The 24,120-nt window shown below is 45.5% G+C and overlaps 1 protein-coding gene across 1 annotated transcript in view; it reads left to right on the top strand.

Annotated features, from left to right (window-relative positions):
• Positions 1 to 24,120, top strand: part of LOC140430960 (astacin-like metalloendopeptidase) — a 665,106-nt gene that overhangs the window by 241,188 nt on the left and 399,798 nt on the right. Inside the window, exon 7 of the mRNA XM_072518803.1 lies at positions 4,721 to 4,899. Within this exon, the coding sequence (XP_072374904.1) occupies positions 4,721 to 4,899 (179 nt within the window). The remainder of the gene's footprint in view (positions 1 to 4,720; positions 4,900 to 24,120) is intronic.

Genomic DNA, 24,120 nt, shown 5'->3' with positions numbered 1-24,120 from the left:
TATATTAAGAAAGAAAGAAATGATAAAAGACAGTTAAAATGAAATGGGATGAAAACAAATGGGTCGAGGTGGAGTAGCGCTGATCATCTGAAGTTGTTGAATTCGCTGTTCAGGCCGGAAGGCTGTAGCGTGCCTAACCGGAAGGTGAGATGTTGTTCCTCCAGTTTGTGTTGAGCTTCACTGGAACATTGCAGCAGGCCAAGAACAGACATGTGGGCATGGGAGCAGGGTCTTTTGTTAAAATGGCAAGCAACAGGAAGGTCAGGGTCCTGAATGTGCACAGACCGAAGATGCTCAGCAAAGAGTTACCTCTTCCTTTGCCTCTTCCATGCTTAACATCCCAGGCCCAAAACACTCATTCCAGGTTAAGTAGCGTTTCACTTGCATCTCTTCCAATTTGGTCTTCTGTATTCGCTGCTCCCAATGTGGTCTCCTCTATATCGGAGAGACCAAACGTAGACTGGGTGATGGCTTTGCTGAGCATCTTCGGTCTGTGCGCAACGCAAACTGGAGGGCTGGTCTGGGCTGGGGGAGTAATGGTGCAGGCACTGTGGGTGGTCCGTGCTATCCACCCACTCCACCCCCCCCCCCCCCCAACCCCGACCGTCGCCACCACAGCCACCCTACCAATACGGTGCGACCTTGGGATGGAATGGCTATCTTACATGTAGGGATCACCCAGTTGGACGGTGCAACTATGGTCAGGGGTCAGATGTTGTCATATGATGCGGAGCACCAGAGCTCATCGCGGAGCGGGTTGTCATCACCCTCCATCCCAAGGACGGGACCCGCTGCTATCACCAATCAAGGGCTCCCACCTCTTAGTACTGCAGGTATGTATAACGGAGGTGTCCGTGCCCGCGTCCAGCCACCCCTCCACCTACCACCACCATCTCTACTCGGTGAACCTGGAGGCCATCAGATCTTCCTGTGCGCATTGACCCTGGCGCACAAGTCGTACGGCCTCCCGTGCTTGCCCGGGCCCCATGACCTGCCTAATCTCCCCCGCATCTTTCTCGTCGGATGACGCCTGCCCTTCCTTCTCCTCCAGCACGTTGCACCTCTGCTGTGCGATGTTGTGCAGGATGCAGCAGGCTGCCACAACGCGGGCGACCCTCTCAGCTTCATACTGGAGGGCCCCTCCAGAGCAGACAAGGCACCTGAACCACATCTTCAGGAGGCCGAAGCACTGCTCGATCACACCCCTGATCGTTGTATGGGCGACGTTGTAGCAGGTCTCCGCATCAGTCTGTGGCTCCAGGATAGGTGTCATGAGCCACGGCTGCAGTGGATAACCCATGTCACCCAGGAGACAAGCCCTCAGCCGAGTTGTGGGGGGGGGGCGCTCTTGAACATGTCAGGAATCGCAGTGTGCCAGAATTAAGGCATCGAGCACACTGCCCGAAGTGTACGATGTGCAGCTGATGGTCACAGACCAGCTGAACGTTCATTGAGTGGTACGTTTTTCAGTTTGCGTAGAGCGACCTGTTATCCGCAGATGCCCGTAGGGCGACAAGCATTCCGTTGATCACCCCCTAGATTCGGGGCATACCGGCAATGGAAGCAAACCCTACTGCTCGGGCATCCTGGTAGGCTTGGTCCACATCGAAATGGGTGTATTGATCCGCCTGGTCTCCGTGACAGCATGGATGCACCTGTGCGCCGAGGTCTGTCAGATTGCGGACAGGTCCCCATTTGGCGCCTGGAAGGACTCTTTGGCGAAGACGCTCAGGGCAACCAGAGTGCCAGGTGTGCCATCAACTGGCAGATATATCGCACTGTCTCCATGCTCTGCCGGAGTCTTCGACGGCATGCCCAGTCTGGCAGGTCCTCGAATGTCAGGCGGTGCCAGTACACACGACGCCTCATGCGACGCCTCCTTGGCACCTCCTCCTCATCGGCCTGTTAGTCAACCGGCCTTCCAGCCTGGGTGGCTGCCACCTACCCCTCTTCAGGCCGCATCGCTGTTGCAGCTTCCTCCTCCTCATCGAGTGGCTGACGCTCACACAGCCGCAGGGCATCCCGCTGAACTGCGGCGGCCACCATTTCTGGTCGAACTTCAAACGTCATTGTCTGCAAGGGCTGAAAGGCCAACACTTAGCATGGTGCATACTCCCGTGCCCAGCCAGGTTCGACCGGCTCCGCACCCACATGCTCACCCCTGCCCCATCGGTGGCCGGCAGCGTGGGGGCCTCTGGCCCAGGCGCCCGTCCCTGAAGCCAGGAGTACCGCTGGCTGACGCTGCCCTTACCGGGGGCCGCTGTGGGTGTTCCCCTGGGTGGTCTGCTAGTGGGTGGTGGCCGGTTGGGGTGGGAGTTTGGGGTGGGGGTGTGAAGTGGCAAGAAAGGGGGGTGTTGGGGAGCGGGGTTGGAGGCACCCATACGGCCGGGGTCACTGTGTAGAACCAGTTGCCAAGGTGGGTAGTCAGTGGGTGCACAGCAAGATGGCCATCATAATGGCGGCCGTGCCTGTTCCCTCCACGTCCCCCAGCCCCCCCACCCCAGCCAGCCCGGCCAGTGTCCAGGACGGCTGCCTGCAGTCACTCCTTTCAATGTCCTACCTCTTCTCTCTGTCTCTCAGCAGACACTACGCCAGGTTCACTATTTTTGAGAGCACAAGTGGACCTCGCCGTCAGGAACTTGGCCCATCAGAGGTGGTGGATGTGTGCACTAATGATATGCAAATGGCGTTTAGATGCCGCGCGCCGCATTTACGTCATTTTCAGGGTGCCAGAGAATCGCGATTTGCCGTCAGAGCAGCGCCTCCCGCGATTTTGGAGTGGGAGGTTATTCTCCGCCCAATCGCATTTCCTGATTTCAGCGTCAGCCGACGGAATTCCCGCCCAGGATTTCCAACACCTTTCAGGTTTGAACCTGGGCTTTAAGAATTGTTGATTTTGTTGCTGGCTCCCACAGGCAAGCGCCTCTTTCCTGTTATGCAGAATTTGCAGATGAGTATCCTCGCACCATCGATCTTCAGCTCCATCATCAATGACCTTCCTTCCATCGTAAGGTCAGAAGTGTGGATGTTCGCAGGTGATTACACATTGTGCAGCACCATTTGCGACTCCTGAGATACTGAAGCAATCCTCTCCAAATACAGTCGGAACTAGATAATATCCAGGCTTGGGCTTGACAATTTTAAGTAGCATTCGCACTACACAAGTGTCAGGCAATGACCATCTCTGATAGGAGAGATTCAAACCATCGCCCTTTGACATTCAATTGCATAACCATCGCTAAAATCCCCACTGTCAACATTCTGGGGCTTCCATTGACCAGAAACTGAACTAGATTAGCGATATAAATACTATGGCTACAAAAGCAGGTCAGAGGCTAGGAGCCCTATGGCGCTTAACTCACTTCTGACCAGCCCAAAGCCTGTTCACAATCTACACGGTGCAAGTCAAGAGTGTGATGGAATGCTCTCCAGTTGGCTGGAGTGTGCAGCTCCAACAATACTCAAGAAGCTCGATACGGTCATGGGCAGCACGGTAGCATTGTGGATAGCACAATTGCTTCACAGCTCCAGGGTCCCAGGTTCGATTCCGACTTGGGTCACTGTCTGTGCAGAGTCTGCACATCCTCCCCGTGTGTGCGTGGGTTTCCTCCGGGTGCTCCGGTTTCCTCCCACAGTCCAAATATGTACAGGTTAGGTGGATTGGCCATGATAAATTGCCCTTAGTGTCCAAAATTGTCCTTAGTGTTGGGTGGGGTTACTGAGTTGTGGGGATAGGGTGGAGGTGTTGACCTTGGGTGGGGTGCTCTTTCCAGGATCAAGTGCGGACTCGATGGGCTGAATGGCCTCCTTCATGCACTGTAAATTCTATGATTCTATGATCCAAGACAAAGCAACCCATTTGATTGGCAACCCATTCACAAACATTCAATCCTCCATCACTAGCACACATTGACAGCAGTATGCACCACCTACAAGAACTCACCAAGACTCCACAGATAAAACCTTCCACACCTGCTACCACTACCATCTAGAAGAAAAAGGGAAGCAGACACATGGGAACACCACCACCTGGAAGTTCTCATCCAAGCCATTCAGCTCTAACTTGGAACTATCTCACCATGCCTTCACTGTGGCTGAGTCGAAATCCTGGAATTCCCTTCCTCACAGTACTTTGGTCTACCTGCACCACATGTACTGTAACAGTTCAGGAAAGCAGCTCATCACCACCTTCGCAAGGCTGATTTGGGATTGGCAATGATGCTCAATGAGCCAGCAATGTCCACATGCCATGATTTTTCTTCAATTGAGGAGGATGGCAACTTCTGGCACATATCCTCAGCTGTCCCAATATTTGCTCATTCTGATTGATGCTGTGAAATTCGGTTGGTACAAATCAACGTTCTAAGATATCAATCCCATGTCCCTTTGCACTGGTCCCTGCAATGCATTTACGGGGTGTGGATGTGTCCGCGGGTGGGCTGAGTTCCTTGAGGAGTCTTCTTCTCTGAGGGCTGGGGTTGATGATGTTCATTTGAAATTTCAAGAAGAAGAAATGGTGAAGAATTATTTGTGGAAGTAAGACAATATAGATGTTCACTTGAAACACTTAACCACACCAATTGATATTTTGAAGGAACTGAAGGCTCTTTTGGCTGTCTTTATTGAGTAAATGTAAGATGTGTGCTTTGTGAACCACATGTGGCGTACGTATTAATTTTTAACTGGAAAAGTTCATTTTCTTCACACTTTCTTTTCTTAGGTGCTTTGCGACTACGGGATATGGACCAAATATGCGGCACATGTCACTGAGAGCACCAGACTGTATGCTCTTTGGTATAATAGCACACGAATTCCTACACGCACTTGGTTTTCAGCATGAACAATGCAGGAATGACCGTGATGACCATATCACGATTTTTTGGGAGAATATTGCTCCGGGTAAGAAAATTGAAAATATAATTTTTGAATGTCAGTATATATGTACTAAAATAAGCATTAATTTGTCTATTCTATGTTTGAGCCATATCGCCTTCAAATTTTGTTTTGGCTGTTATTATTATCATTATTATTAGTGATAGGAACTGCTTTCCTGGTGGCTGCTATTATTTTCCCTCTGACAATCATGCTTTGCAAATTTAAACAGAGTAGAGAGAAATCAATTTCAAACTCTGTGAGTCCAGGAGAGTGTGTGAAGTTTAACCTCAACACAAGTTCTTTCAGAGGGAGCTCAAATTTAAAGTGCAAGTAGCCAAGATGTTTTCTATAACTAACTTCTGTAGAGTAAATTAATATAATATGACTCTCATGAGATTTAGAAGTAGAAGTTTAGGCTCAGACTCCAAATTTTTAGGCATAGCATGTGGAAATTTAAAAAAATTAAATTATGGAATGTGGGTATCGCACTTAGGCTGGCATTTATAACCCATCTCTAGTTGCCCTTCAGGGTGGTGGTGAGCTGCCTTCTTGAACCGCTGCAGTCCCTGAAGCTTAGGTACACCCAGAGTGCTGTTAGGGAGAATATTCCAAGATTTTGCTCCAGTGACAGTGAAGGAACAGCGATATATTTCCAAGTCAGGATGGTGAGTGACTTGGAGAGGAACCTCCAGGTGGCGGTGTTCTCAGGTATCTGGTGCTCTTGTCCTTCTATATGGCAGTGGTCATAGGTTTGTAGGTGCTGCCTAAGGAGCCTTGCTGAGGCCTTACATTGCATCTTGGAGATGGTACACACAGATGCCAATGTTTATTGGTGGTGGAGAGATTAAATGTTTGTGTCAGGAATAGCAATCAAGCGGGCTGCTTTGTCCTGGATCGTGTCACACTTCTTGTGTTGTTGGAGCTGCACTCATCCAGGCAAGTGGAGAGCATTCCACTTGTGCCCTGTAGATGGTGAACAGGCTTTGGTGAATCAGGATATGAGATACTCACTGCACGATTCCGAGCCTTTGCCCTACTCTGGTCATCACACTATTTATATGGCTAGTCCAGCTCAGTTTTTGAGCAATGGTAACATGCAGGATGTTGATAGTGGGGGTTTCAGCGATGGTAATGCCATTGAATGTCAAAGGGCGATGGTTAGATCTTCTCTTGGTGGAGTAAGTAATTTCTGGCAATTGTGTGGTGCGAATGTTACTTGCCACTAGTCAGCCCAAGCCTGGATATTGTCTGGGTCTTGCTGCATTTGGATGTGAACTGCTTCATTTTCTGAGGAGTCACAAATAATCTTGAACATTGTGCAGTGATCAGTGAACATCCCTGCTGCTGACCTTATGATGGAAGGAAGGTCAATGATGAAGCAGCTGATGATGGTTGGGCCTAGGACATTACCCTGAAGAACTGCAGTGGTGTCCTGCAGCTGAGATGATTGACCTTCAACCACCTCAACTATCTTCCTTTGTGCTAAGTATGACTCTAATCAGTGGAGGCCTTTTCCCCTGACTCCCTTTGATTCCAGTGTAGCTAGGCCTCCTTGATGCCATACTTGGTCAACTGCTGCCTTGATGTCAAGGAAAATAACTCTCACCTCACCTCTGGCATTCAATTCTTTTGTCTATGTTTGAACCAAGGCTGTAATGAGGTCAGGAGCTGAGTGACACTGGCTTCTATTTCCCTCAGAGAAAAGAGAATTATTTGTCACGCTTTTCATGCTTTTAACAATGTTGTGGAGAAGCCGGCATTGACTTTGTCCATATATATGGCTGTGGAACCCACCTCTTCACTCACCTGATGAAGAAACTGTGCTCTGAAAGCTAGTGATTCAAAACAAACCTATTGGACTTTAACCGAGTTGAACAATGTACACACTCTTTTCTGCCTTTCTGATTGACTGGGGATATAAAGGACTTGAAGTGATGTGCTTAAAGTCATAGTGACAAGCAAATTCAGTCCACTCATATTTTTGAAACTGGAAACATTGTCAGACATGACAGTGTTTGGTATGCCATGCTAAATCTCTTTAGCATGTTGAATGACACACTGAGCAGTCGAGTTTGCTAACTGTGCTACCTCCGGATAATTAGAGAAGTAGTCGATAACCAAAAGGTAATCTTTTCCATTGAAGTGAAAAAGATCCATGCCCACTTTCTGCCAAGGAGTTGTGATGATTTCATCCATGTGCTTCGGCTCTTTGCTCTGCCTGCACTGGAACTTCTGACATGTGTCACAGTTGTCGACCATGGCTGCAATGTCTTGGGTGATGCCTCGTCAATAAGTTGTATCCCTGGCCCTCCGCTTGCACTTCACAATGCTCAGGTGCACTTCATGGAGCTTCTTAAGCATGAGTGGCCTCAAGGAATCACAATCCTGTGCTGTCACAGTAGAAATCCATTCGCCTCACTCCATTTGCCAACAAAGTTGATCATCCCTAGTACCCATCGGGTGCCTTTTATCTGTGGGACATGGCATCATCAAAATGTTATGGGCCAGGGTTTAGAAAACACTAAAGTATATCATGGAGTTGACCTGACCTACAACTGTTTATTGAATGCGGCTAGGAGGAGCACAAGAGCCTGCCTTTCAGGTGTTTTTCAACAGAGTTCTGAGGCACTTTTAATCAACAAACAAGCTTTATTCTATGAATTTAGTTAACATTTATATAAACACACACAGTAAGAATTGTTATCAACTACAAACATGAAGTAATTCATATATAACCCTTAATAAATTTCCCGCGAAACTGTTCCAATTCAATAACAAAATCCAACTAAAACCAGAAACTCTTTTTCAAAGGTGTGGCCCAGCACACGGCATTGTTACTGGTATAAGACTTGTTATTGATACTCTGTTCCCCTTTTCAAACAGCAGGTTTGAATTCCTTTCAAAAAGCAATTATCTCTTTTAAATTGCCAAGCAGTCTGGAAACAGCTTTTAAAATGAAGATAGAGAGACACTTCTTTCCACCTGTGCAGTTCAAACCAGTCCAAACTCAAAGTGAAAGTAAAACTCACCCAGCCTCAGCCCAGCTCCACTTACACAATGACATCACTGAAGCTATGTGATAAGACAAAAACATTTCTTAAAAGGGACACTCCCATGACAAAAATTGCTTTTATTTTCTCGTTATCCGGCTTCTCACCTTCTGCCGAGAGTCTGTCCCCCAAGAAAGTTGACATTTTTAAGCTTTTGCTTTATTAAGCTCCAGGCCATTTTTCTTTATCCGTTGTAGGACTCTGAGAAGCCTTCTGTCATGCTCATCGCGTGTGGACCCCCAGATTATTATGTCATCCACAGAGACTCGGATGCCTCGTAACCCTTTAACAATGTGCTCCATGGCATGATGGAAAATTTCCGACACCGAAATTATGCCAAATGGCATCCTCAGGAAGCATTGGCACCCAAACGGTGTGTTAAACGTGCACAACTTTGTGCTCACTTTGGCCAGCGTGAGCTGCCAGAAGCCTTGTGACGCGTCCAAATTGCTGAAACATGTCACTCCAGCCATCTCGCACATTATTTCCTCCCTCTTCGGAATCGGGTAGTGCTCTCTCGTGATGTTAAGGTTCAGGTCTTCGGGGTTCATGCATATCCACAGGTCATTATTATTTTTTACGCACACAAGAGTTAACCCAGTCTGTAGGTTCCTCTATGAGTCTGATGACTCCTAGTGCCGTCATTCTGTCTAACCCGGCCTGCAGTTTGTCGTTCGGTGGAGCAGGTACACATTTTGGCGCATGTACGACTGGCTTTGTATTCTCCTTCAATTTGATGGGGTACGTAGAAGGCAGAGTGCCAAAGCCTTGAAATATCTCCGGTAAATCCTGTATGATGGATTCTACGGATGTATGTTGGAGGGTACCATGCTTTCTGCACTGTACACCCACCTAACGAGCCCAAGCGCTTCACACGCTTCCACTCCTATGAGCGATTCGCGCTCTGTCTCCACTATGGAAAATGCAATCATACACATTCTGTCTTTGACAGTTACTGCAAGCTCACATGCTCCTAACGTTGTGATCTGACGACCATTATAGTCCTTCAGTAGCACTGATCATCGAACCATTTTCAGTTTAATTTTTAGTCCTTTTAACACTGGCAAAGTGATCAGATTAGCCCTCACTCCCATGTCGAGCTTGCATTTGATTAACGTGTCATTAACCATCAATGGAATCGTCCATCTATCTTCTATCGTATTCGCATCCGCATCATTGGCTGCAAATGGTTAGGAAAATTTGCCGTTTTGGTTGGTCGGACTATTCATGCGCTCTGTCAAAATCATGTCCACAGCAGCCAGGTCGTCGATGCATATCTAATTAACTCAGTTAATTGGCCCTGTTTGGTCAACTGTTGGACGTGAGAGACATCACCTAGCAAAGTGATTTGTTTTTTCACAATTGTAACAAGCATGGGACATCGGCGTGGCAAATGTCGATTGCTGCATTGCTGCCAGAAAATGGCGGATCCAATCGCCTGCTCAAAATGGCAGCCCGCACTGAGACCACGTTTCTTTATTGACTGTTAATGGCACTGGCGTCTTTTTCCAGATTGGTGCCAAATGTTTCAGGTTGAGTGTACTAACCTACAGTGCAGCTAGCTCACTTGCATGACAAACCTTAATGGCGTTTTCTAAATTAAGATCTTCTTCCCTCAGTAACCTCTCACGTACCTTGTCATTTGATATCCCGAACACGATCTGACTGCGGATCATTGACGACTTTAAAGTATTAAAATTGCACGACTGAACCGGCAACCACAAGTCAGTTAAAAAATGTATCAAACGATTTGGCTGCTTTTTGGATATGCGTACAAAATATATAACGTTCAAATGTTCATTTTTCTTTGGAGGGTAATGCTGATCAAAGTACTTTATTACTTCATCGAATTTCTTGCTTTCCTCTTCACTATCGAAGGCGAAGGTATTGTATACTTCTATTGCTTGAGGACCTGCTACTGTGAGCAGCAACACAATAAGCCTCTCGTCAGGCTGTGTCTGCAGGCCAAGGACTGCAACATTGAGTCTGAATTGCTGCTTGAAAACACACCAATGTTCATCTACATTACCGGTGACTTGAAGCTGGTTGGGTGCCTTCAAACCTTCCATCTCTAACTTCACAGTCTTTCTGTGCGTTGAGTTCCAGTTGGCCGTAGTTCATCAGGTAGGTGGAAGAAGTTTTTTTGTTCTTTCTTCAGCCTGTTTCATCCTGCCTTCTTCGTTGTTATTTTTAATTGTTCAGCACTCTTGATACCATGTTGTGTTCTGGCTGTGGTAATGAGGTATACAGAACATCTAGTTCTTTAACTAGTCAGATTATTGATTAACAAACATGTGGAAAGATAATCAACAAACTATAATACAAACAGTAACTAATAAATTAAATCTGTGAATTCTGGAGCTATTTCTAGTACGTTTTACCACCAACTGCCGAATCTCTCCAGTCACATGGTGGATGTCTATCACTACCTGCTTGTCAGAGGTTGTACCGATAACTATATATATTGATGTGCACATGCATATCACCACACTGGATAAAGTATTTCTTACTATCATTAGTACAAAGGGTAGCATCACATTCTATGTTGAGTTATTTTGCTGTACTGTTTTCCAAATCATTGTTTTAGTGTTCTGTTTATTCTTTCAACTATCCCGCTGGATTATGGGTGATAGGCTATATGGAACTTCTGATAATAATAATCTTAGTTTGTGTCACAAGTAGGCTTACATTTACACTGCAATGAAGTTACTGTGAAAATCCCCTAGTCACCACACTAAGGCGCCTGTTCAGGTACACTGAGGGAGAATTCAGAATGTTCAGTTCACCTAACAAGCGTGTCTTTTGGAGCTTTTGGGAGGAAACCGGAGCACCCGGAGGAAACCCACACAGACATAGGGAGAACGTATAGATTCCGCACAGATGGTGACCCATGCTGGGAATAGAACCCGGGCCTCTGGCACTGTGAAGCAACTGTGCTAACCACTGCCATAATAGTGCCATTGTGTTCTGCATTATTTGAGCTGTAGAGTGAGTACTTAGTCGGATTCAATACAGCGGGGCAGGCCCCAATGGGTAAACACCTGTTGTACCACGATCTCGGCTGTGATCTTGGCTGTATTTGTGTTGGCAGGGAAGGCTTCTACCTATTTGCTAAATGCTTCAATTACCACGAGGGTGTATTTGTACCCGCCTTTGCAGAGTTGCAAGGGTTCTACATAATGGATCTGTAAATTTGGCATGGTCCTTCCATGGGTCGGGTATGCCTTAATTCCCCTTTCTTTGCATAATAGTCTGTATTGTTTTGTGCACACACTAAACAATTTTCTATATAATGTTTCACATCTTTGACTTAATTTGGCCACCAACATATGTTTCCAGTTCTGTCAGTGGTTGTGTCAATTCCTTAATGTCCATGCCCATCATGACACTGGTAAATGATTTGGTTTCTATCTTGGATAGGTACCACGTACTTTTCTTCTTTTAGTACCTGGCCATTCTTAATTTCTAATTTATTTTCCCCTTGGGCTGCTTCAAGATCCTCGATCTCCACATCATGATCTTGAATTGGTTAGTGGCTACGCACCAATTTGTTCTATTTGTTCGAAAGTAGGGGGTTGCCATGGGATCTCGTCACTGGCATCCATTTTTGCGAACTCATCTGCTCTTACATTGGCGGCAGGAGAAGACCAGTGATGGCCCTTTGCCTCAATGACACCATACTCTCAGCCTTCGGCTTGTGATAAGATGTATATAAGGAGTGGGGCAGAGGGCAAAGCTTTACCATCTGCAGATATGAAGCCCCTGGCTTCCCACAGAGGTAAGAAATCTCTTTGGCTGTTGCACACATACATTTTGTCGGGATAGATGTCTGCAGGGGTTGGAAAATCTTGATGGAAACTTACAGAGTAAGCCAAAGCTGCCAGTTCAGCTGCTTGTGCACTCATAGCGCTGGGCAGTTTAAGTGCTAACTCATGTTTGACATTGCCTTTGAATCTTCCACATAGATGCCGCATCCTGTTTTACAGACGCCATCCTCCACCATTAGGAACTATCTACAAAATGTTTAATTGATGGGTTTGGGTGTCCTTCGGTTACATACCTTTCTCTTCTCTGATGTTTCGTCATTTGTTTTAGTGCTTGTTTGGTGGGTGGCATTTTCCTTGTTACCTCCCCCGTTTGTTTTGGCACAAAGGGGCCCTTGGGCTACTTTGCTGTCAAAATTTGGTATTCGTGTGGCTCCCCACTATACTTCGAATTGTCTGCTATGAGGGTGGGTATTTTGGATCTTTTTATAGCTATGTCCAATCCCTGGAGCATCAGAGTCCATTGGGCAATGCAATTTTGGCTCACTGTACCATCTTTTATTCTTCCAATCCAATAAGAATTGGAGAGGGGTGTGTTCTGTTAGAATGGTAACCAGATTTAATGCAATTATGTATGCGAAGTTCTGCACAGCCCAAAATACTGCTAGTAAATGTCTTTCACAGATTGTAAAGCCTTGTTCCACAGGGGTTAGCAACCTAGATGCATAGGCAATAGGTCCCAGTCCTTCATGACATTCCTACAATAGGACTGCTGAAATGGTGCTTTCAGTGGCTATGTTATCACCGAGATATTTTAGTGAAATTACACCCGAGGCAGAACACATATCAAAAGATAGTTCAGTGTCAGTGAACTGTAGGGCTGGTGCCATAACTAGAGCTTGCTTTTGCTCGTTTATGGCTTGAGTATGTTGTTCTTTCCATTCCTGGGGGAGTTTTTCTTTAATAGGCCTGATAAGGGAGCAGTTTTGGTAGCAAATCCATCAATGTGATTTCTACAGTAACCGTAGATGCTTAAAAATGATCTAGGTGTTTTCAAATTAGTTGGCAATAGCAACTTGGTAATGGTTTTTATTCTACCTTCTTCGAGTTCCCGTTTTCCATTTGTAATGGTTGTTCCCAGGTAGGGGACCTGTGATTTCATGATCTGGGTTTTTTGATCCCAATTTGTTTAAAAGGTTCAATAATTCACTGAGCAATTGCAAATGCTTCTCCCTGGTTTCTGTCTGAAGAAGAAGTACTTACTGTACTAGGCATTCTGGTTTTGAGTATCTGGTTAGGTCTTGTGCCAACCTTTGATGAAATATTGAGGGTAAATTGTGGAACCCTTGAGTTAGGCATGTCCAAGTGTACTGTTGGTCCTGGAATGTAAAGGTGAATTTGTACTGACACTGCCTTTTCAGTGGAATTGACCAGAGTCCATTACTAACATCCAAAGCTATAAAGTACCTTGCCTGAGGGCTCTGTTTCATCATTACTTGGAGGATAATTGCAACCATTGGCAGGGTTAAGGGGGTTATCTTATTAAGTTCTCTATAGTCTATAGTTAAATGCCAAGAGCCATCTGGCTTTATAACAGGCCAGATTGGTGAGGTATTCTTGGAAGCTATTTTTCGTAAAACCACTTGATGGAGCAAATTTGCAATCACTGTTGCAATTTCTTGCTCTGCTGGCTTCGGAAAGCCATACTGCTTTTGCGGTTTGGGATCTGCGCCTTCTATCAAAATCTTGCCTTGTATTCTACAGCAGTCATGCTTGCTTGCTGCGAAGGCATTTCTATTTCTATTTTCGTCTATCAGTTTCTGAATGTCTTCTTAATTTGACATCTCCTGAATGTTAACCCAAAATTGTCCAATTGCGTAAATTATTTCGCTGTATTTCCCAGCAGAAATTTCTGTGGGGGGCTTTTCTGAGTGTCCCATGTACCATACACAACAATTTAGAGGGTCAAATGATAAACCACATTTTTCATAAAGTCTGACCCTAGTTATGTGTTCTGCCTCGGGTGTAATTTTACTAAAATATTTCGGTGATAACATACCATGTTTCCTAATCTAAATTTTAATGCTTGAGATTCAAATCCTTTCTGAGAGGGGCCGGTGAATCCACTGAATATTATTGTTCTTTTAGGGTAGAACGGGAAACTCCAATATCCCATAAAAATTTGACAGGTTTCCTTGTACGAGTGGACATCCTACACTATTCCACTTGGCAGTACAGACCCCAAACAGTAGAGGCCTGTGTCATGTGAGAGTACCTTTAAGATATGGGTGTTTAAGAAATGTACCTTTAAGAAATGGGTGTTTACTACTGCAGTGATGTCAGAGAGTGGGTGGAGCTGGGCTGTCTGTCAGCTTTTTACTTTCGTTTTTGAGTAGGCTGCAGGGTGTATTTTCGTTTTGTTTTCAGAGCTGGATAGCTGCAGTCACAGCCAGAAGGTGTATGAATCACTCTCTGTAATCTAAAGACTGTAAATCGATCCTGGTGATTTAAAACTAATAACAGTAATGACTTTAACCTAATGTGCTTCTGTTGAAAGGTGTTTCTTCTGCCTTCTGGATGTTGTTTGGGAAGTTATTAAGCATTGCTTAGTGTTGTATTCTTTGGGGGTTGTATTTGAATTAATGGTTGCTAAGATGTTCACTGTATGTTTTAAAAAGGTTAACTTGAGTTCACAGAATAAACATTGTTTTGCTTCAAAAAATACTTTTCCGTTTCTGCCATACCACGCCTGTAGAGTGGGCCGTGTGCTCCCCATACCACAATCTATTAAAAGTTGTGGGTCAGGTGAACTCCATGATACAATTTGAGGTTCTCTAAACCCTGGTCCATAACACCTGACACCATCATGCACTATTCCTTGGTCCAGAGGGGCCACGGTAATAGTCACTGGAGTACAGAGGTGCCATTGGCTGAACATTTCTTTATGGTCCCTCCAGGAGCTATTGTTGTCTTCTGATCTGTGGCCCTTGTGGTGGATTGTTGCCTAGGGACAATGGACAATCCCTTGCATTGTGCCCTTTGCCACAACAAATATAACACTGATCAGTGGGACCGGCTGCTTTTTGTCCCATAGGTCCTTGGTGTCCTCCTCTTTGTGGCCCAGAATTCTGTCTGCCTCTGGCCATTCCGCTGTTATATGGATTTGGGGGTCCCATGGGGCTCCCTGTTGGTAACCTCCTCTTCCTTTACCTTACCCCTAATTTCATGGGGTCTTGGTTCTGGAGGGTATTTTGCCTCGTTTGTTTTCCGAGATCTTGTTTTCTCTCCATTTCCCAAGCTCTAGTCATTCATATCTCCTAAGTATCCAGGTTTCATTATGATTTGGATCTGTGGGATGAAATAATTCCATCAAATTCCATAATCCTTCTGAAGAATGGATTACTAGGATCCTTGTCCACTGACCTAGATGCCCATCTAAGTTGTGTCTGAGTAAACTTTGTCCGTAGACCGCATTAAAATGAACCCACAACCTATTTGCAAATGCTGTAGGGTGTTCTCCCTTTCTTTGGCTACACTTGTTGAAATTACCTACGGGATCACGCCTATCGCTTCCCACAGCTGCTCTCATTTTGTCGAAGGCACCTACCCCCGATTCTGAGGATTAGGTAAGGCTGAGAGAACTGCTGATCCTAAACACGTTAACAGCAATTTATTTTCTTCATTGTCATCTAATCCATGTAATATTCTTTGCTGGCTGTTTTTTTAAACAATTCATATGAATCATCTTTAAGGCTGAATTCTGATATTTTGCGAGCTCTTTCTGATAATTGGTGCACTGTATATGGTGTACTATAAATGGTGGGTCCACCCACAACCTGGGGCTTTGTCCTTTGGGTAGTTATGGGGTTTATCAGAACTTCTGCACCAGGTTGAGAGGGTTCTGGAGTGTCAGTCCATAGAGGGAGTGCTCCCAGTCTATTTCATCATTATATCGACTAGCTTCCTCGAAGTCACCCCAGTTAATATTATCCTCATCACTATTGACTTCCTCAAAGGCACATATCGTGCCTCTCTGCATTTGTAACTGGGATTTTAATTTATCACTTTCCCTTCGACAGAGTGGTCTGCAGCGTCATGTCTGTTCCAGACGGTATCCAAACGCAGCACAGTGATTACTGCTTTTTAACTTCCATTTTGCTCTGTAATTTTGCGATTTTCTTGTGATTGATTTCCTTTCCACTAAGTGCTCTATCCTTTTCCTGGAAAGCCCTTCCCACTGAGCTTGAAACTGTCCCATATTTAACAGATCACTTTGTCGTTTGTGATTTTGTTCTGCTGTCAATTTTTCTAAATCTTTCTTTTCGTGTTTCAGTTTTACTATTTCATGTCTTAATCTATCACGTTCATCATTGCACTCCCTCAGTTGCCGCAAACAGCTAGCATTAGCAATCGGTTTTACTAGCTTTCTTTTTCTATTCCCCAAATCATCTCTGGTGGCGTTAAACTTCTCTCTGGAAACACCGAGACCCGACGGTGGTATTTCTGCATAATTGACCTACGTGGACCATTCTTCTCTCAGGTGCACCTCTAATACAGTCATTCTGATTACTAGAGTTGTTTTGACAAGTTCCAAATTTAAACAAGTGCCGTAACACAACTCACTTGCTTGCACAACAATTGGAATTTAAAACAAGATAAGTAAAGACTCATTTGCTTGCTCAATTTGAACAAATTTGGATATCCGTCACTCATTAAACTCAATTTATACCCTGGGCTTAACATAGAACATAGAACATAGAACATAGAACAATACAGCGCAGTACAGGCCCTTCGGCCCACGATGTTGCACCGAAACAAAAGCCATCTAACCTACACTATGCCATTATCATCCATATGTTTATCCAATAAACTTTTAAATGCCCTCAATGTTGGCGAGTTCACTACTGTAGCAGGTAGGGCATTCCACGGCCTCACTACTCTTTGCGTAAAGAACCTACCTCTGACCTCTGTCCTATATCTATTACCCCTCAGTTTAAAGTTATGTCCCCTCGTGCCAGCCATATCCATCCGCGGGAGAAGGCTCTCACTGTCCACCCTATCCAACCCCCTGATCATTTTGTATGCCTCTATTAAGTCTCCTCTTAACCTTCTTCTCTCCAACGAAAACAACCTCAAGTCCGTCAGCCTTTCCTCATAAGATTTTCCCTCCATACCAGGCAACATCCTGGTAAATCTCCTCTGCACCCGCTCCAAAGCCTCCACGTCCTTCCTATAATGCGGTGACCAGAACTGTACGCAATACTCCAAATGCGGCCGGACCAGAGTTCTGTACAGCTGCAACATGACCTCCCGACTCCGGAACTCAATCCCTCTACCAATAAAGGCCAACACTCCATAGGCCTTCTTCACAACCCTATCAACCTGGGTGGCAACTTTCAGGGATCTATGTACATGGACACCTAGATCCCTCTGCTCATCCACACTTTCAAGAACTTTACCATTAGCCAAATATTCCGCATTCCTGTTATTCCTTCCAAAGTGAATCACCTCACACTTCTCTACATTAAACTCCATTTGCCACCTCTCAGCCCAGCTCTGCAGCTTATCTATATCCCTCTGTAACCTGCTACATCCTTCCACACTATCGACAACACCACCGACTTTAGTATCGTCTGCAAATTTACTCACCCACCCTTCTGCGCCTTCCTCTAGGTCATTGATAAAAATGACAAACAGCAACGGCCCCAGAACAGATCCTTGTGGTACTCCACTTGTGACTGTACTCCATTCTGAACATTTCCCATCAACCACCACCCTCTGTCTTCTTTCAGCTAGCCAATTTCTGATCCACATCTCTAAATCACCCTCAATCCCCAGCCTCCGTATTTTTTGCAATAGCCTACCGTGGGGAACCTTATCAAACGCTTTGCTGAAATCCATATACACCACATCAACTGCTCTACCCTCGTCTACCTGTTCAGTCACCTTCTCAAAGAACTCAATAAGGTTTGTGAGGCATGACCTACCCTTCACAAAGCCATGCTGACTATCCCTGATCATATTATTCCTATCTAGATGATTATAAATCTTGTCCCTTATAATCCCCTCCAAGACTTTACCCACTACAGACGTGAGGCTCACCGGTCTATAGTTGCCGGGGTTGTCTCTGCTCCCCTTTTTGAACAAAGGGACCACATTTGCTGTCCTCCAGTCCTCTGGCACTATTCCTGTAGCCAATGATGACATAAAAATCAAAGCCAAAGGTCCAGCAATCTCTTCCCTGGCCTCCCATAGAATCCTAGGATAAATCCCATCAGGTCCCGGGGACTTATCTATTTTCAGCCTGTCCAGAATTGCCAACACCTCTTCCCTACGTACCTCAATGCCATCTATTCTATTAACATGGGGCATTTGGCCTCTTAACTTCCAGCTCAGGCTGAATTCACAAGATAAAGGTTGGTTCCGACTCTGGGTAATTTTTTAAACTTCCTTCAGAGCCCACCCAGGGACGCCAAACTGTTGCACCTTGATCTCTGTATCTCACACGAGAAGTCAACAGTTATGTATCAAACAAACACTCTACACTGGACTTTGATTCAACACGATTTATTCACAAAACTTTCAACAAACACACCATCTATTCAAATCTTATGCTCTACAACTTGTACTTAATGGTTCATTGGGTTTCTTGCAGTTGCTGCGTATTTTGTCTTTTGTTTGTAAAGGGAGTTCTCCCTCTCTTCTGCCATGCCCCGTATCGGTATGTCCTTTTCCGGTGGTCTGCGCTGCTCGTTTGGGCGCCTTTCCAATGATGTGGGGCTGCTGTTAAGACAGGACATCAATGTGTCCTTTTGTGCTGGTCTGTGCTGTTCGGTTGGGCGCCTTTTCACCGATGTGGAGCCGGGAGGGGTTGGTGCTGGTTTATTTTTGTTTTGCAGTCTTGTAAATACTTTTAGCATGATACTGATTTTTGTGAGTGTTTTTAGCATGCTGCTGATTCCTTCTACTCTAGAGTTGTTTTGTGAGGGCCACGGATAATCCAGCAGGAGTTGAAGGATAGAAATAAATAACATTTATTTACAATAACATATATATATATATATATATATATTTTTTTTTAAATACACAACAGCAACAGCAGCAACTCCCTTGCTGCTCACTCCTCTCTGCTGGTTCCAAACTGGCCAGCTCTATTTATGCAGGGGATCTGCTAATGATTTCTCCGCCCCCCTCATTGGGGAAGCTCGTACTCCCTAAGGATTGTGGGATTGCCATTAGTCCCCAGCCAGTGGTAAGCAGGCAGGTTATAACATCTGTCATGTGAGAGTACCCGTAATATTACAGCTAAAAAGATTGTGGATAAGTTACTTACATTCTTTACTAAATATGGACTACCCACAGAAATACAATCAGATCAAGGATCAAATTTTACCTCAAGGTTATTCAAAGAAGTTATGGATAGCTTAGGAATAAAACAATTTAAATCAACTGCGTACCATCCAGAATCACGGGGAGCGTGAGAAAGGTGGCATCAGACATTAAAGACAATGTTGAGGGCTTATTGTCACGATTATCCAGAGGATTGGGATAAAGGAATTCCATTCGTACTATTTGCAATTAGGGATGCACCTAATGAGTCAACCAAATTCAGTCCTTTTGAACTAATTTTTGGTCATGATGTAAGAGGACCACTTAAATTGATTAAGGAAAAATTGGTGAGTGAGAAATCGGAAATTACATTATTGGATTACATGTCAAATTTTAGGGAATGATTAAATAGAGCAGGTGAATTGGCTAGACAACATTTAAAAGTTGCACAAAATGTGATGAAACGGGTAGCGGACAAGAAATCCAAAGTTCGTAGTTTTTGCCAGTGGAGATAAAGTTTTAGTATTGTTACCAGTGGTAGGTGAACCTTTAAAAGCAAGGTTTTGTGGACCTTATCAGATTGAAAGGAAATTAAGTGAGTTGAATTACGTGGTAAAAACACCAGATAGAAGGAAAACTCTCCGAGTGTGTCATGTGAATATGCTTAAAAGGTACTTTGAAAGGGAAGGAGAGGAAAAGGAGACGGTTTTAATTATTCTAACTCAAAGTGACGAATCAAATCCAGATGACTGTGAATTTGATACACCTCAAATTAAATTGGAAAATGAGGATGTTCTTAAAAATTGGAATAAATTGTTGAGTTACCTTCCAGAGGAAAAACAAACTGACCTGAAACAGTTATTGCCATCACATGGGCAAGTTTGTAGAGATAAATTGGGAGTACTAAGATGGCTGTACATGATGTGGGAAATACTGTTACAATCAAACAATATCCATATAGGCTTAACCCTTTAATATGGCACAGGTTAACAAAGAGATTGAGAGTATGCTTAAAATGGCATAATTGAAGTGGGTTGCAGCCAATGAGGCTCACCCATAGTGATGGTACCAAAACCGGATGGTACCCAACGGTTGTGTGTGGACTATAGAAAGGTTAATGCAGTTACAGGAGCGGACTCTTAATCTATCCCACGTTTGGAGGATTGCATTGAGAAAATGGGACAATCAGCTTTTATTATCAAACTGGATTTACTTAAAAGTTACTGGCAGGTACCTTTATCCGAAAGGGCAAAGGAGATTTCAGCTTTTGTGACACCAGATGGTATATACCAATTCAAAGTTATGCCATTTGGCATGAAAAACGCCCCAGCCACATTTCAACGGTTAACTAACAAAGTTGTTTCAGGATTGCCCAATTGTGCGGTATACATCGACGATCTGGTAATTTTCAGCCAGACATGGAAAGAACATTTAAAACATCTGATGGAGTGATTCGATCAACTTCAGGAGGCAGTTTGGTGATAAACCTAGCCAAAAGTGAATTTGGAAAAGCCCAAGTCACTTTCCTTGGCCATATAATCGGACAGGGTCGAATGGTCACACGGGATGTGAAACCAATAGTTGTTGAGGAGTTTCTGATATCCTCAAGACAAAGGGAAATAATGCAATTTCTTGGAATGAGTGGATTTGATCGAACATTTGTGAAAAAGCTTTGTAGTGTGGTTGCTCCACTGATAAACTTGCTGAAGAAACGTCAAAAATTTCAGTGGACAGCGGACTTTCAACAGGCATTTGACTGCCTGAAAGCTGTGATAACCAATGCTCCTGTGTTGGAGAATTACAAGGGACTTTGTGATCAGATTGAACGAAAGTATCTGACTTTAAAGAGAAATGCCGAGGCGTAGAGAAATGGATGAATTGTGCAAAGACCTTCTTGTCCAAAGAGACTACCAATTGAGAAGGATTCCAGTTGGAGGAAGAAAAAAAAAAGAAATGGACTATATTATTATACCAGTTTGCGTGTGTTCTTTTTTGAAACGAAAAAGTATATTTACAGTGTGCATTTCTTAAAGGATAGTGAAAAGGTGAAAAATGAAACCATCTTGAAGTTGATTTATTTCTTTTCTTGGGGGGAGGTGACATGTGAGAGTACCTTTAAGAAATGGGTGTTTATAAATGGGTGTGTATATAAATATCTGTAGTGAGAGTACCTTTAAGAAATGTTGTTTATTACTGCAGTGATGTCAGAGAGTGAGTGGAGCTGGGCTGTCAGTCAGCTTTTTACTTTTGCTTTAGGCTTTTTGCAGCAAGGAGGGTTTGGTTTCAGTTTAGTTTTGGCGAAGCTGCAATCACAGCAGGATGTGTGAATCTCTGCAAGCTTATGAGAGTCCATTTGCTGATTTCAACGTGGTAACTGTTCTCCGTAGTGAAGTTAAACCTAAGATGCTTCTGTTAAAGGTTTTGTTTTTAAGTCTTATGGAATTTAAAAGGAAAGCTTAAAGGATTACTTAGTGTTGTAGTCTTGGGGGTTGTATTTGAATTAATGGTTGCTAAGATGTTCACTGTATGTTTTAAAAAGGTTAACTTGAGTTCATAGAATAAACATTGTTTTGCTTTAAAAAATACTTTTCCATTTCTGCTGTACCACACCTGTAGATTGGGCCATTTGCTCCCCATACCACAATCTATTAAAAGTTGTGGGTCAGGTGAACTCCACGATACACTTTGGGGTTTTCTAAACTCTGGCCCATAATACATCCCTCCCCTCCAAAGTCCAAGGAATCCACCGAAGATGGTTTAGTTTTGCCGCAGGCCGGACACCATTTGCACGAGGCGCTGGATCGGGCGGCGTGTAACGAGACGGAGAATGGCACTTCCGTGATGAACGGCGTAACGGTTGTACATCCACAGCCCGTGGGCCCGAGGTCTCCCCCTCTGAGGCATCCTGTGTCTCCATCTCAGAGTCGGAGTCCGCTGTCTCCATTATCCCAGCGCATCTATTTCCACGCGGTTCTGCAACGACATGCGCAGGCTTTGAGTGCGGCACCAGAGGAAGAGTGCGAGGAATACTTTCCACTGTGTCTGGTCTCTGTGGCTGTAGAAATGAGCTCCGGGGGCAGGGAATCTTTGGAAGAGATGGTCTTCTGGACCGAACGTGGTCTACATGCTTGTGCTGGAGACGACCCTGGGCTTGCACCTGTTAAGAGAGAGGGCCCGTTTGGCGAAAGATGACGCCAGGGACCCACTGGGCACCACCAGCAAAATTTCGAACGAACTCTGGGTCACCGGGCCCAAACTGCCGAATCGTCCGATGCCGAGAAAAACCATGTCCCTGCCGTTCTGGAGTCCGGCGTACTTTTGCGAATGTCCGGGAAAATCGTGCTAAGGCGGGTGCGAAGTCTCCGGCCCATTAGGAGTTCCGCGGGAACTACCCCAGTAACTGCATGTGGAGTGGTCCTGTATGAAAACAAAAAACAAGCCAATTTCGTGTCCATAGACCCGGAAGACTGCTTCTTTAGGCCCCGTTTGAATGTCTGCACTGTGCGCCCCGCCAACCCATTGGAAGTCAGGTGGTATGGAGAGGTGCGGATATGGCGTACGCCGTTCATCTTCATGAACCGCGCACAGTCCTCACTTGTGAATGGAGTGCCGTTGTCCGTGACCAGCACCTCGGGGAGGCCATGTGTACTGAAAGACAAACTTCTCGATTGTTGCGCAAGGCATTGTACCTACCATGTTATGCACCTCTAACCATTTAGATTGGGCATCGATGAATAGAAGGAACATGGATCCTTGAAAAGGGCCGGTGAAATCTGCATGCAAGCGCGCGCAAGGTCCCCCTGGCCATTCCCAGTGATATAGGGGCACAGCCGGCGGAAGTTTCTGATGCTCCTTGCAAATAGAGCAGTTTTGGGCCATGTCGGTGTCGAGGCCTGGCCACTAGACATACCTCCGGGCCAACATTTCCATTTTGGTCACACCCAGGTGCCCATTGTGCAAGTCCCTTAGTATTAGCTCCTGTCCTTTTTCCAGGACAATCACACGCGTCCCCCTCAAGAGCAGACCATCTTCCATGCTAAATTCTGACAGTGTGGTAAACCACTGTTGCACCTGTATTAGGTGATGCACGGTAGGACCTGTACTACAGGTTCGCCGGTAGTCCCTGCCTGTATAAATATGCGTGTCCTCCAGCCAGCAGCCATTTTCCCAGCTGCTGTGGGAGGCCACACATCTGATAGCGATAAAGCCTCAGTTGGATTCAACTATTGTCTTTTGTCCAATTGATCGTGCCTCAATTTTTTGCTATCAGTTTCTAAGGATGGATCTCCGTATCAAACCGGATCGCCTGCAGCTGGATCCGCACTCAAGCGACACCAGAAAGGACTTCCAGCACTGGCTAGCTTGCTTCGAAGCGTATATCAACGCGGCACCAACCCCTGTTCCGGATGCTCAGAAGATTCAGATTTTATATTCCAGGTTGAGCTCCAAAGTCTTTCCATTAATCCCGGACGTGCCGAACTATGCCGAAGCCATGACTCTACTCAAGGACAACTACGCACAGAAAACGAACACGCTCTTCGCCAAGCACGCACTCGCCACTCGCTCTCAACTCCCTGGTGAGTCCAGAGAAGACTTTTGGCGGGCCTTAATCCTACTAGTCCTGTGACTGTCAGGCTGTTACAGCCACGGAACACTCAGACCTCCTTATGCGGGACGCTTTTGTGACTGGAATTGGGTCAGATCTCATACACCAGTGGCTCCTAGAAGGGGCCACGCGCGACCTCGCAGAGACTAAAACGCTAGCACTCTCCATGATGGTCGCCCTGCGCAACGTCCAGTCCTACACCCCCAGCCGTGCGGCCCACCCCTCCTACGCTTCGTGGACCGCACAGTCAGCCGCCCCAGCAGGGGCACTGCCCACCCAATACACCTGCGCTGCACACCAGCCAGCGAACCCCGGGGCCCCCCAAATGCTAACATTTGGCCAACAGAAGCACCACCGCCAACGCTGCCCGGCCCGCGCTGCCCTTTGTAAAGCCTGCGGGAAGAAGGGCCACTTCGCCGCGGTGTGCCAGACCCGCTCAGTAGCCGCTATCGCCCCCACTCCCCTCGGTCATGGATAATGGGCGCTGCCATCTTCC

The sequence above is a fragment of the Scyliorhinus torazame genome, chromosome 10, assembly GCF_047496885.1.
Source record: "Scyliorhinus torazame isolate Kashiwa2021f chromosome 10, sScyTor2.1, whole genome shotgun sequence".
NCBI lineage: Eukaryota > Metazoa > Chordata > Chondrichthyes > Carcharhiniformes > Scyliorhinidae > Scyliorhinus > Scyliorhinus torazame.
The sequence above is the reverse complement of the archived record's forward strand: the minus strand, read 5'-3'. Positions and strand labels throughout refer to the sequence as shown.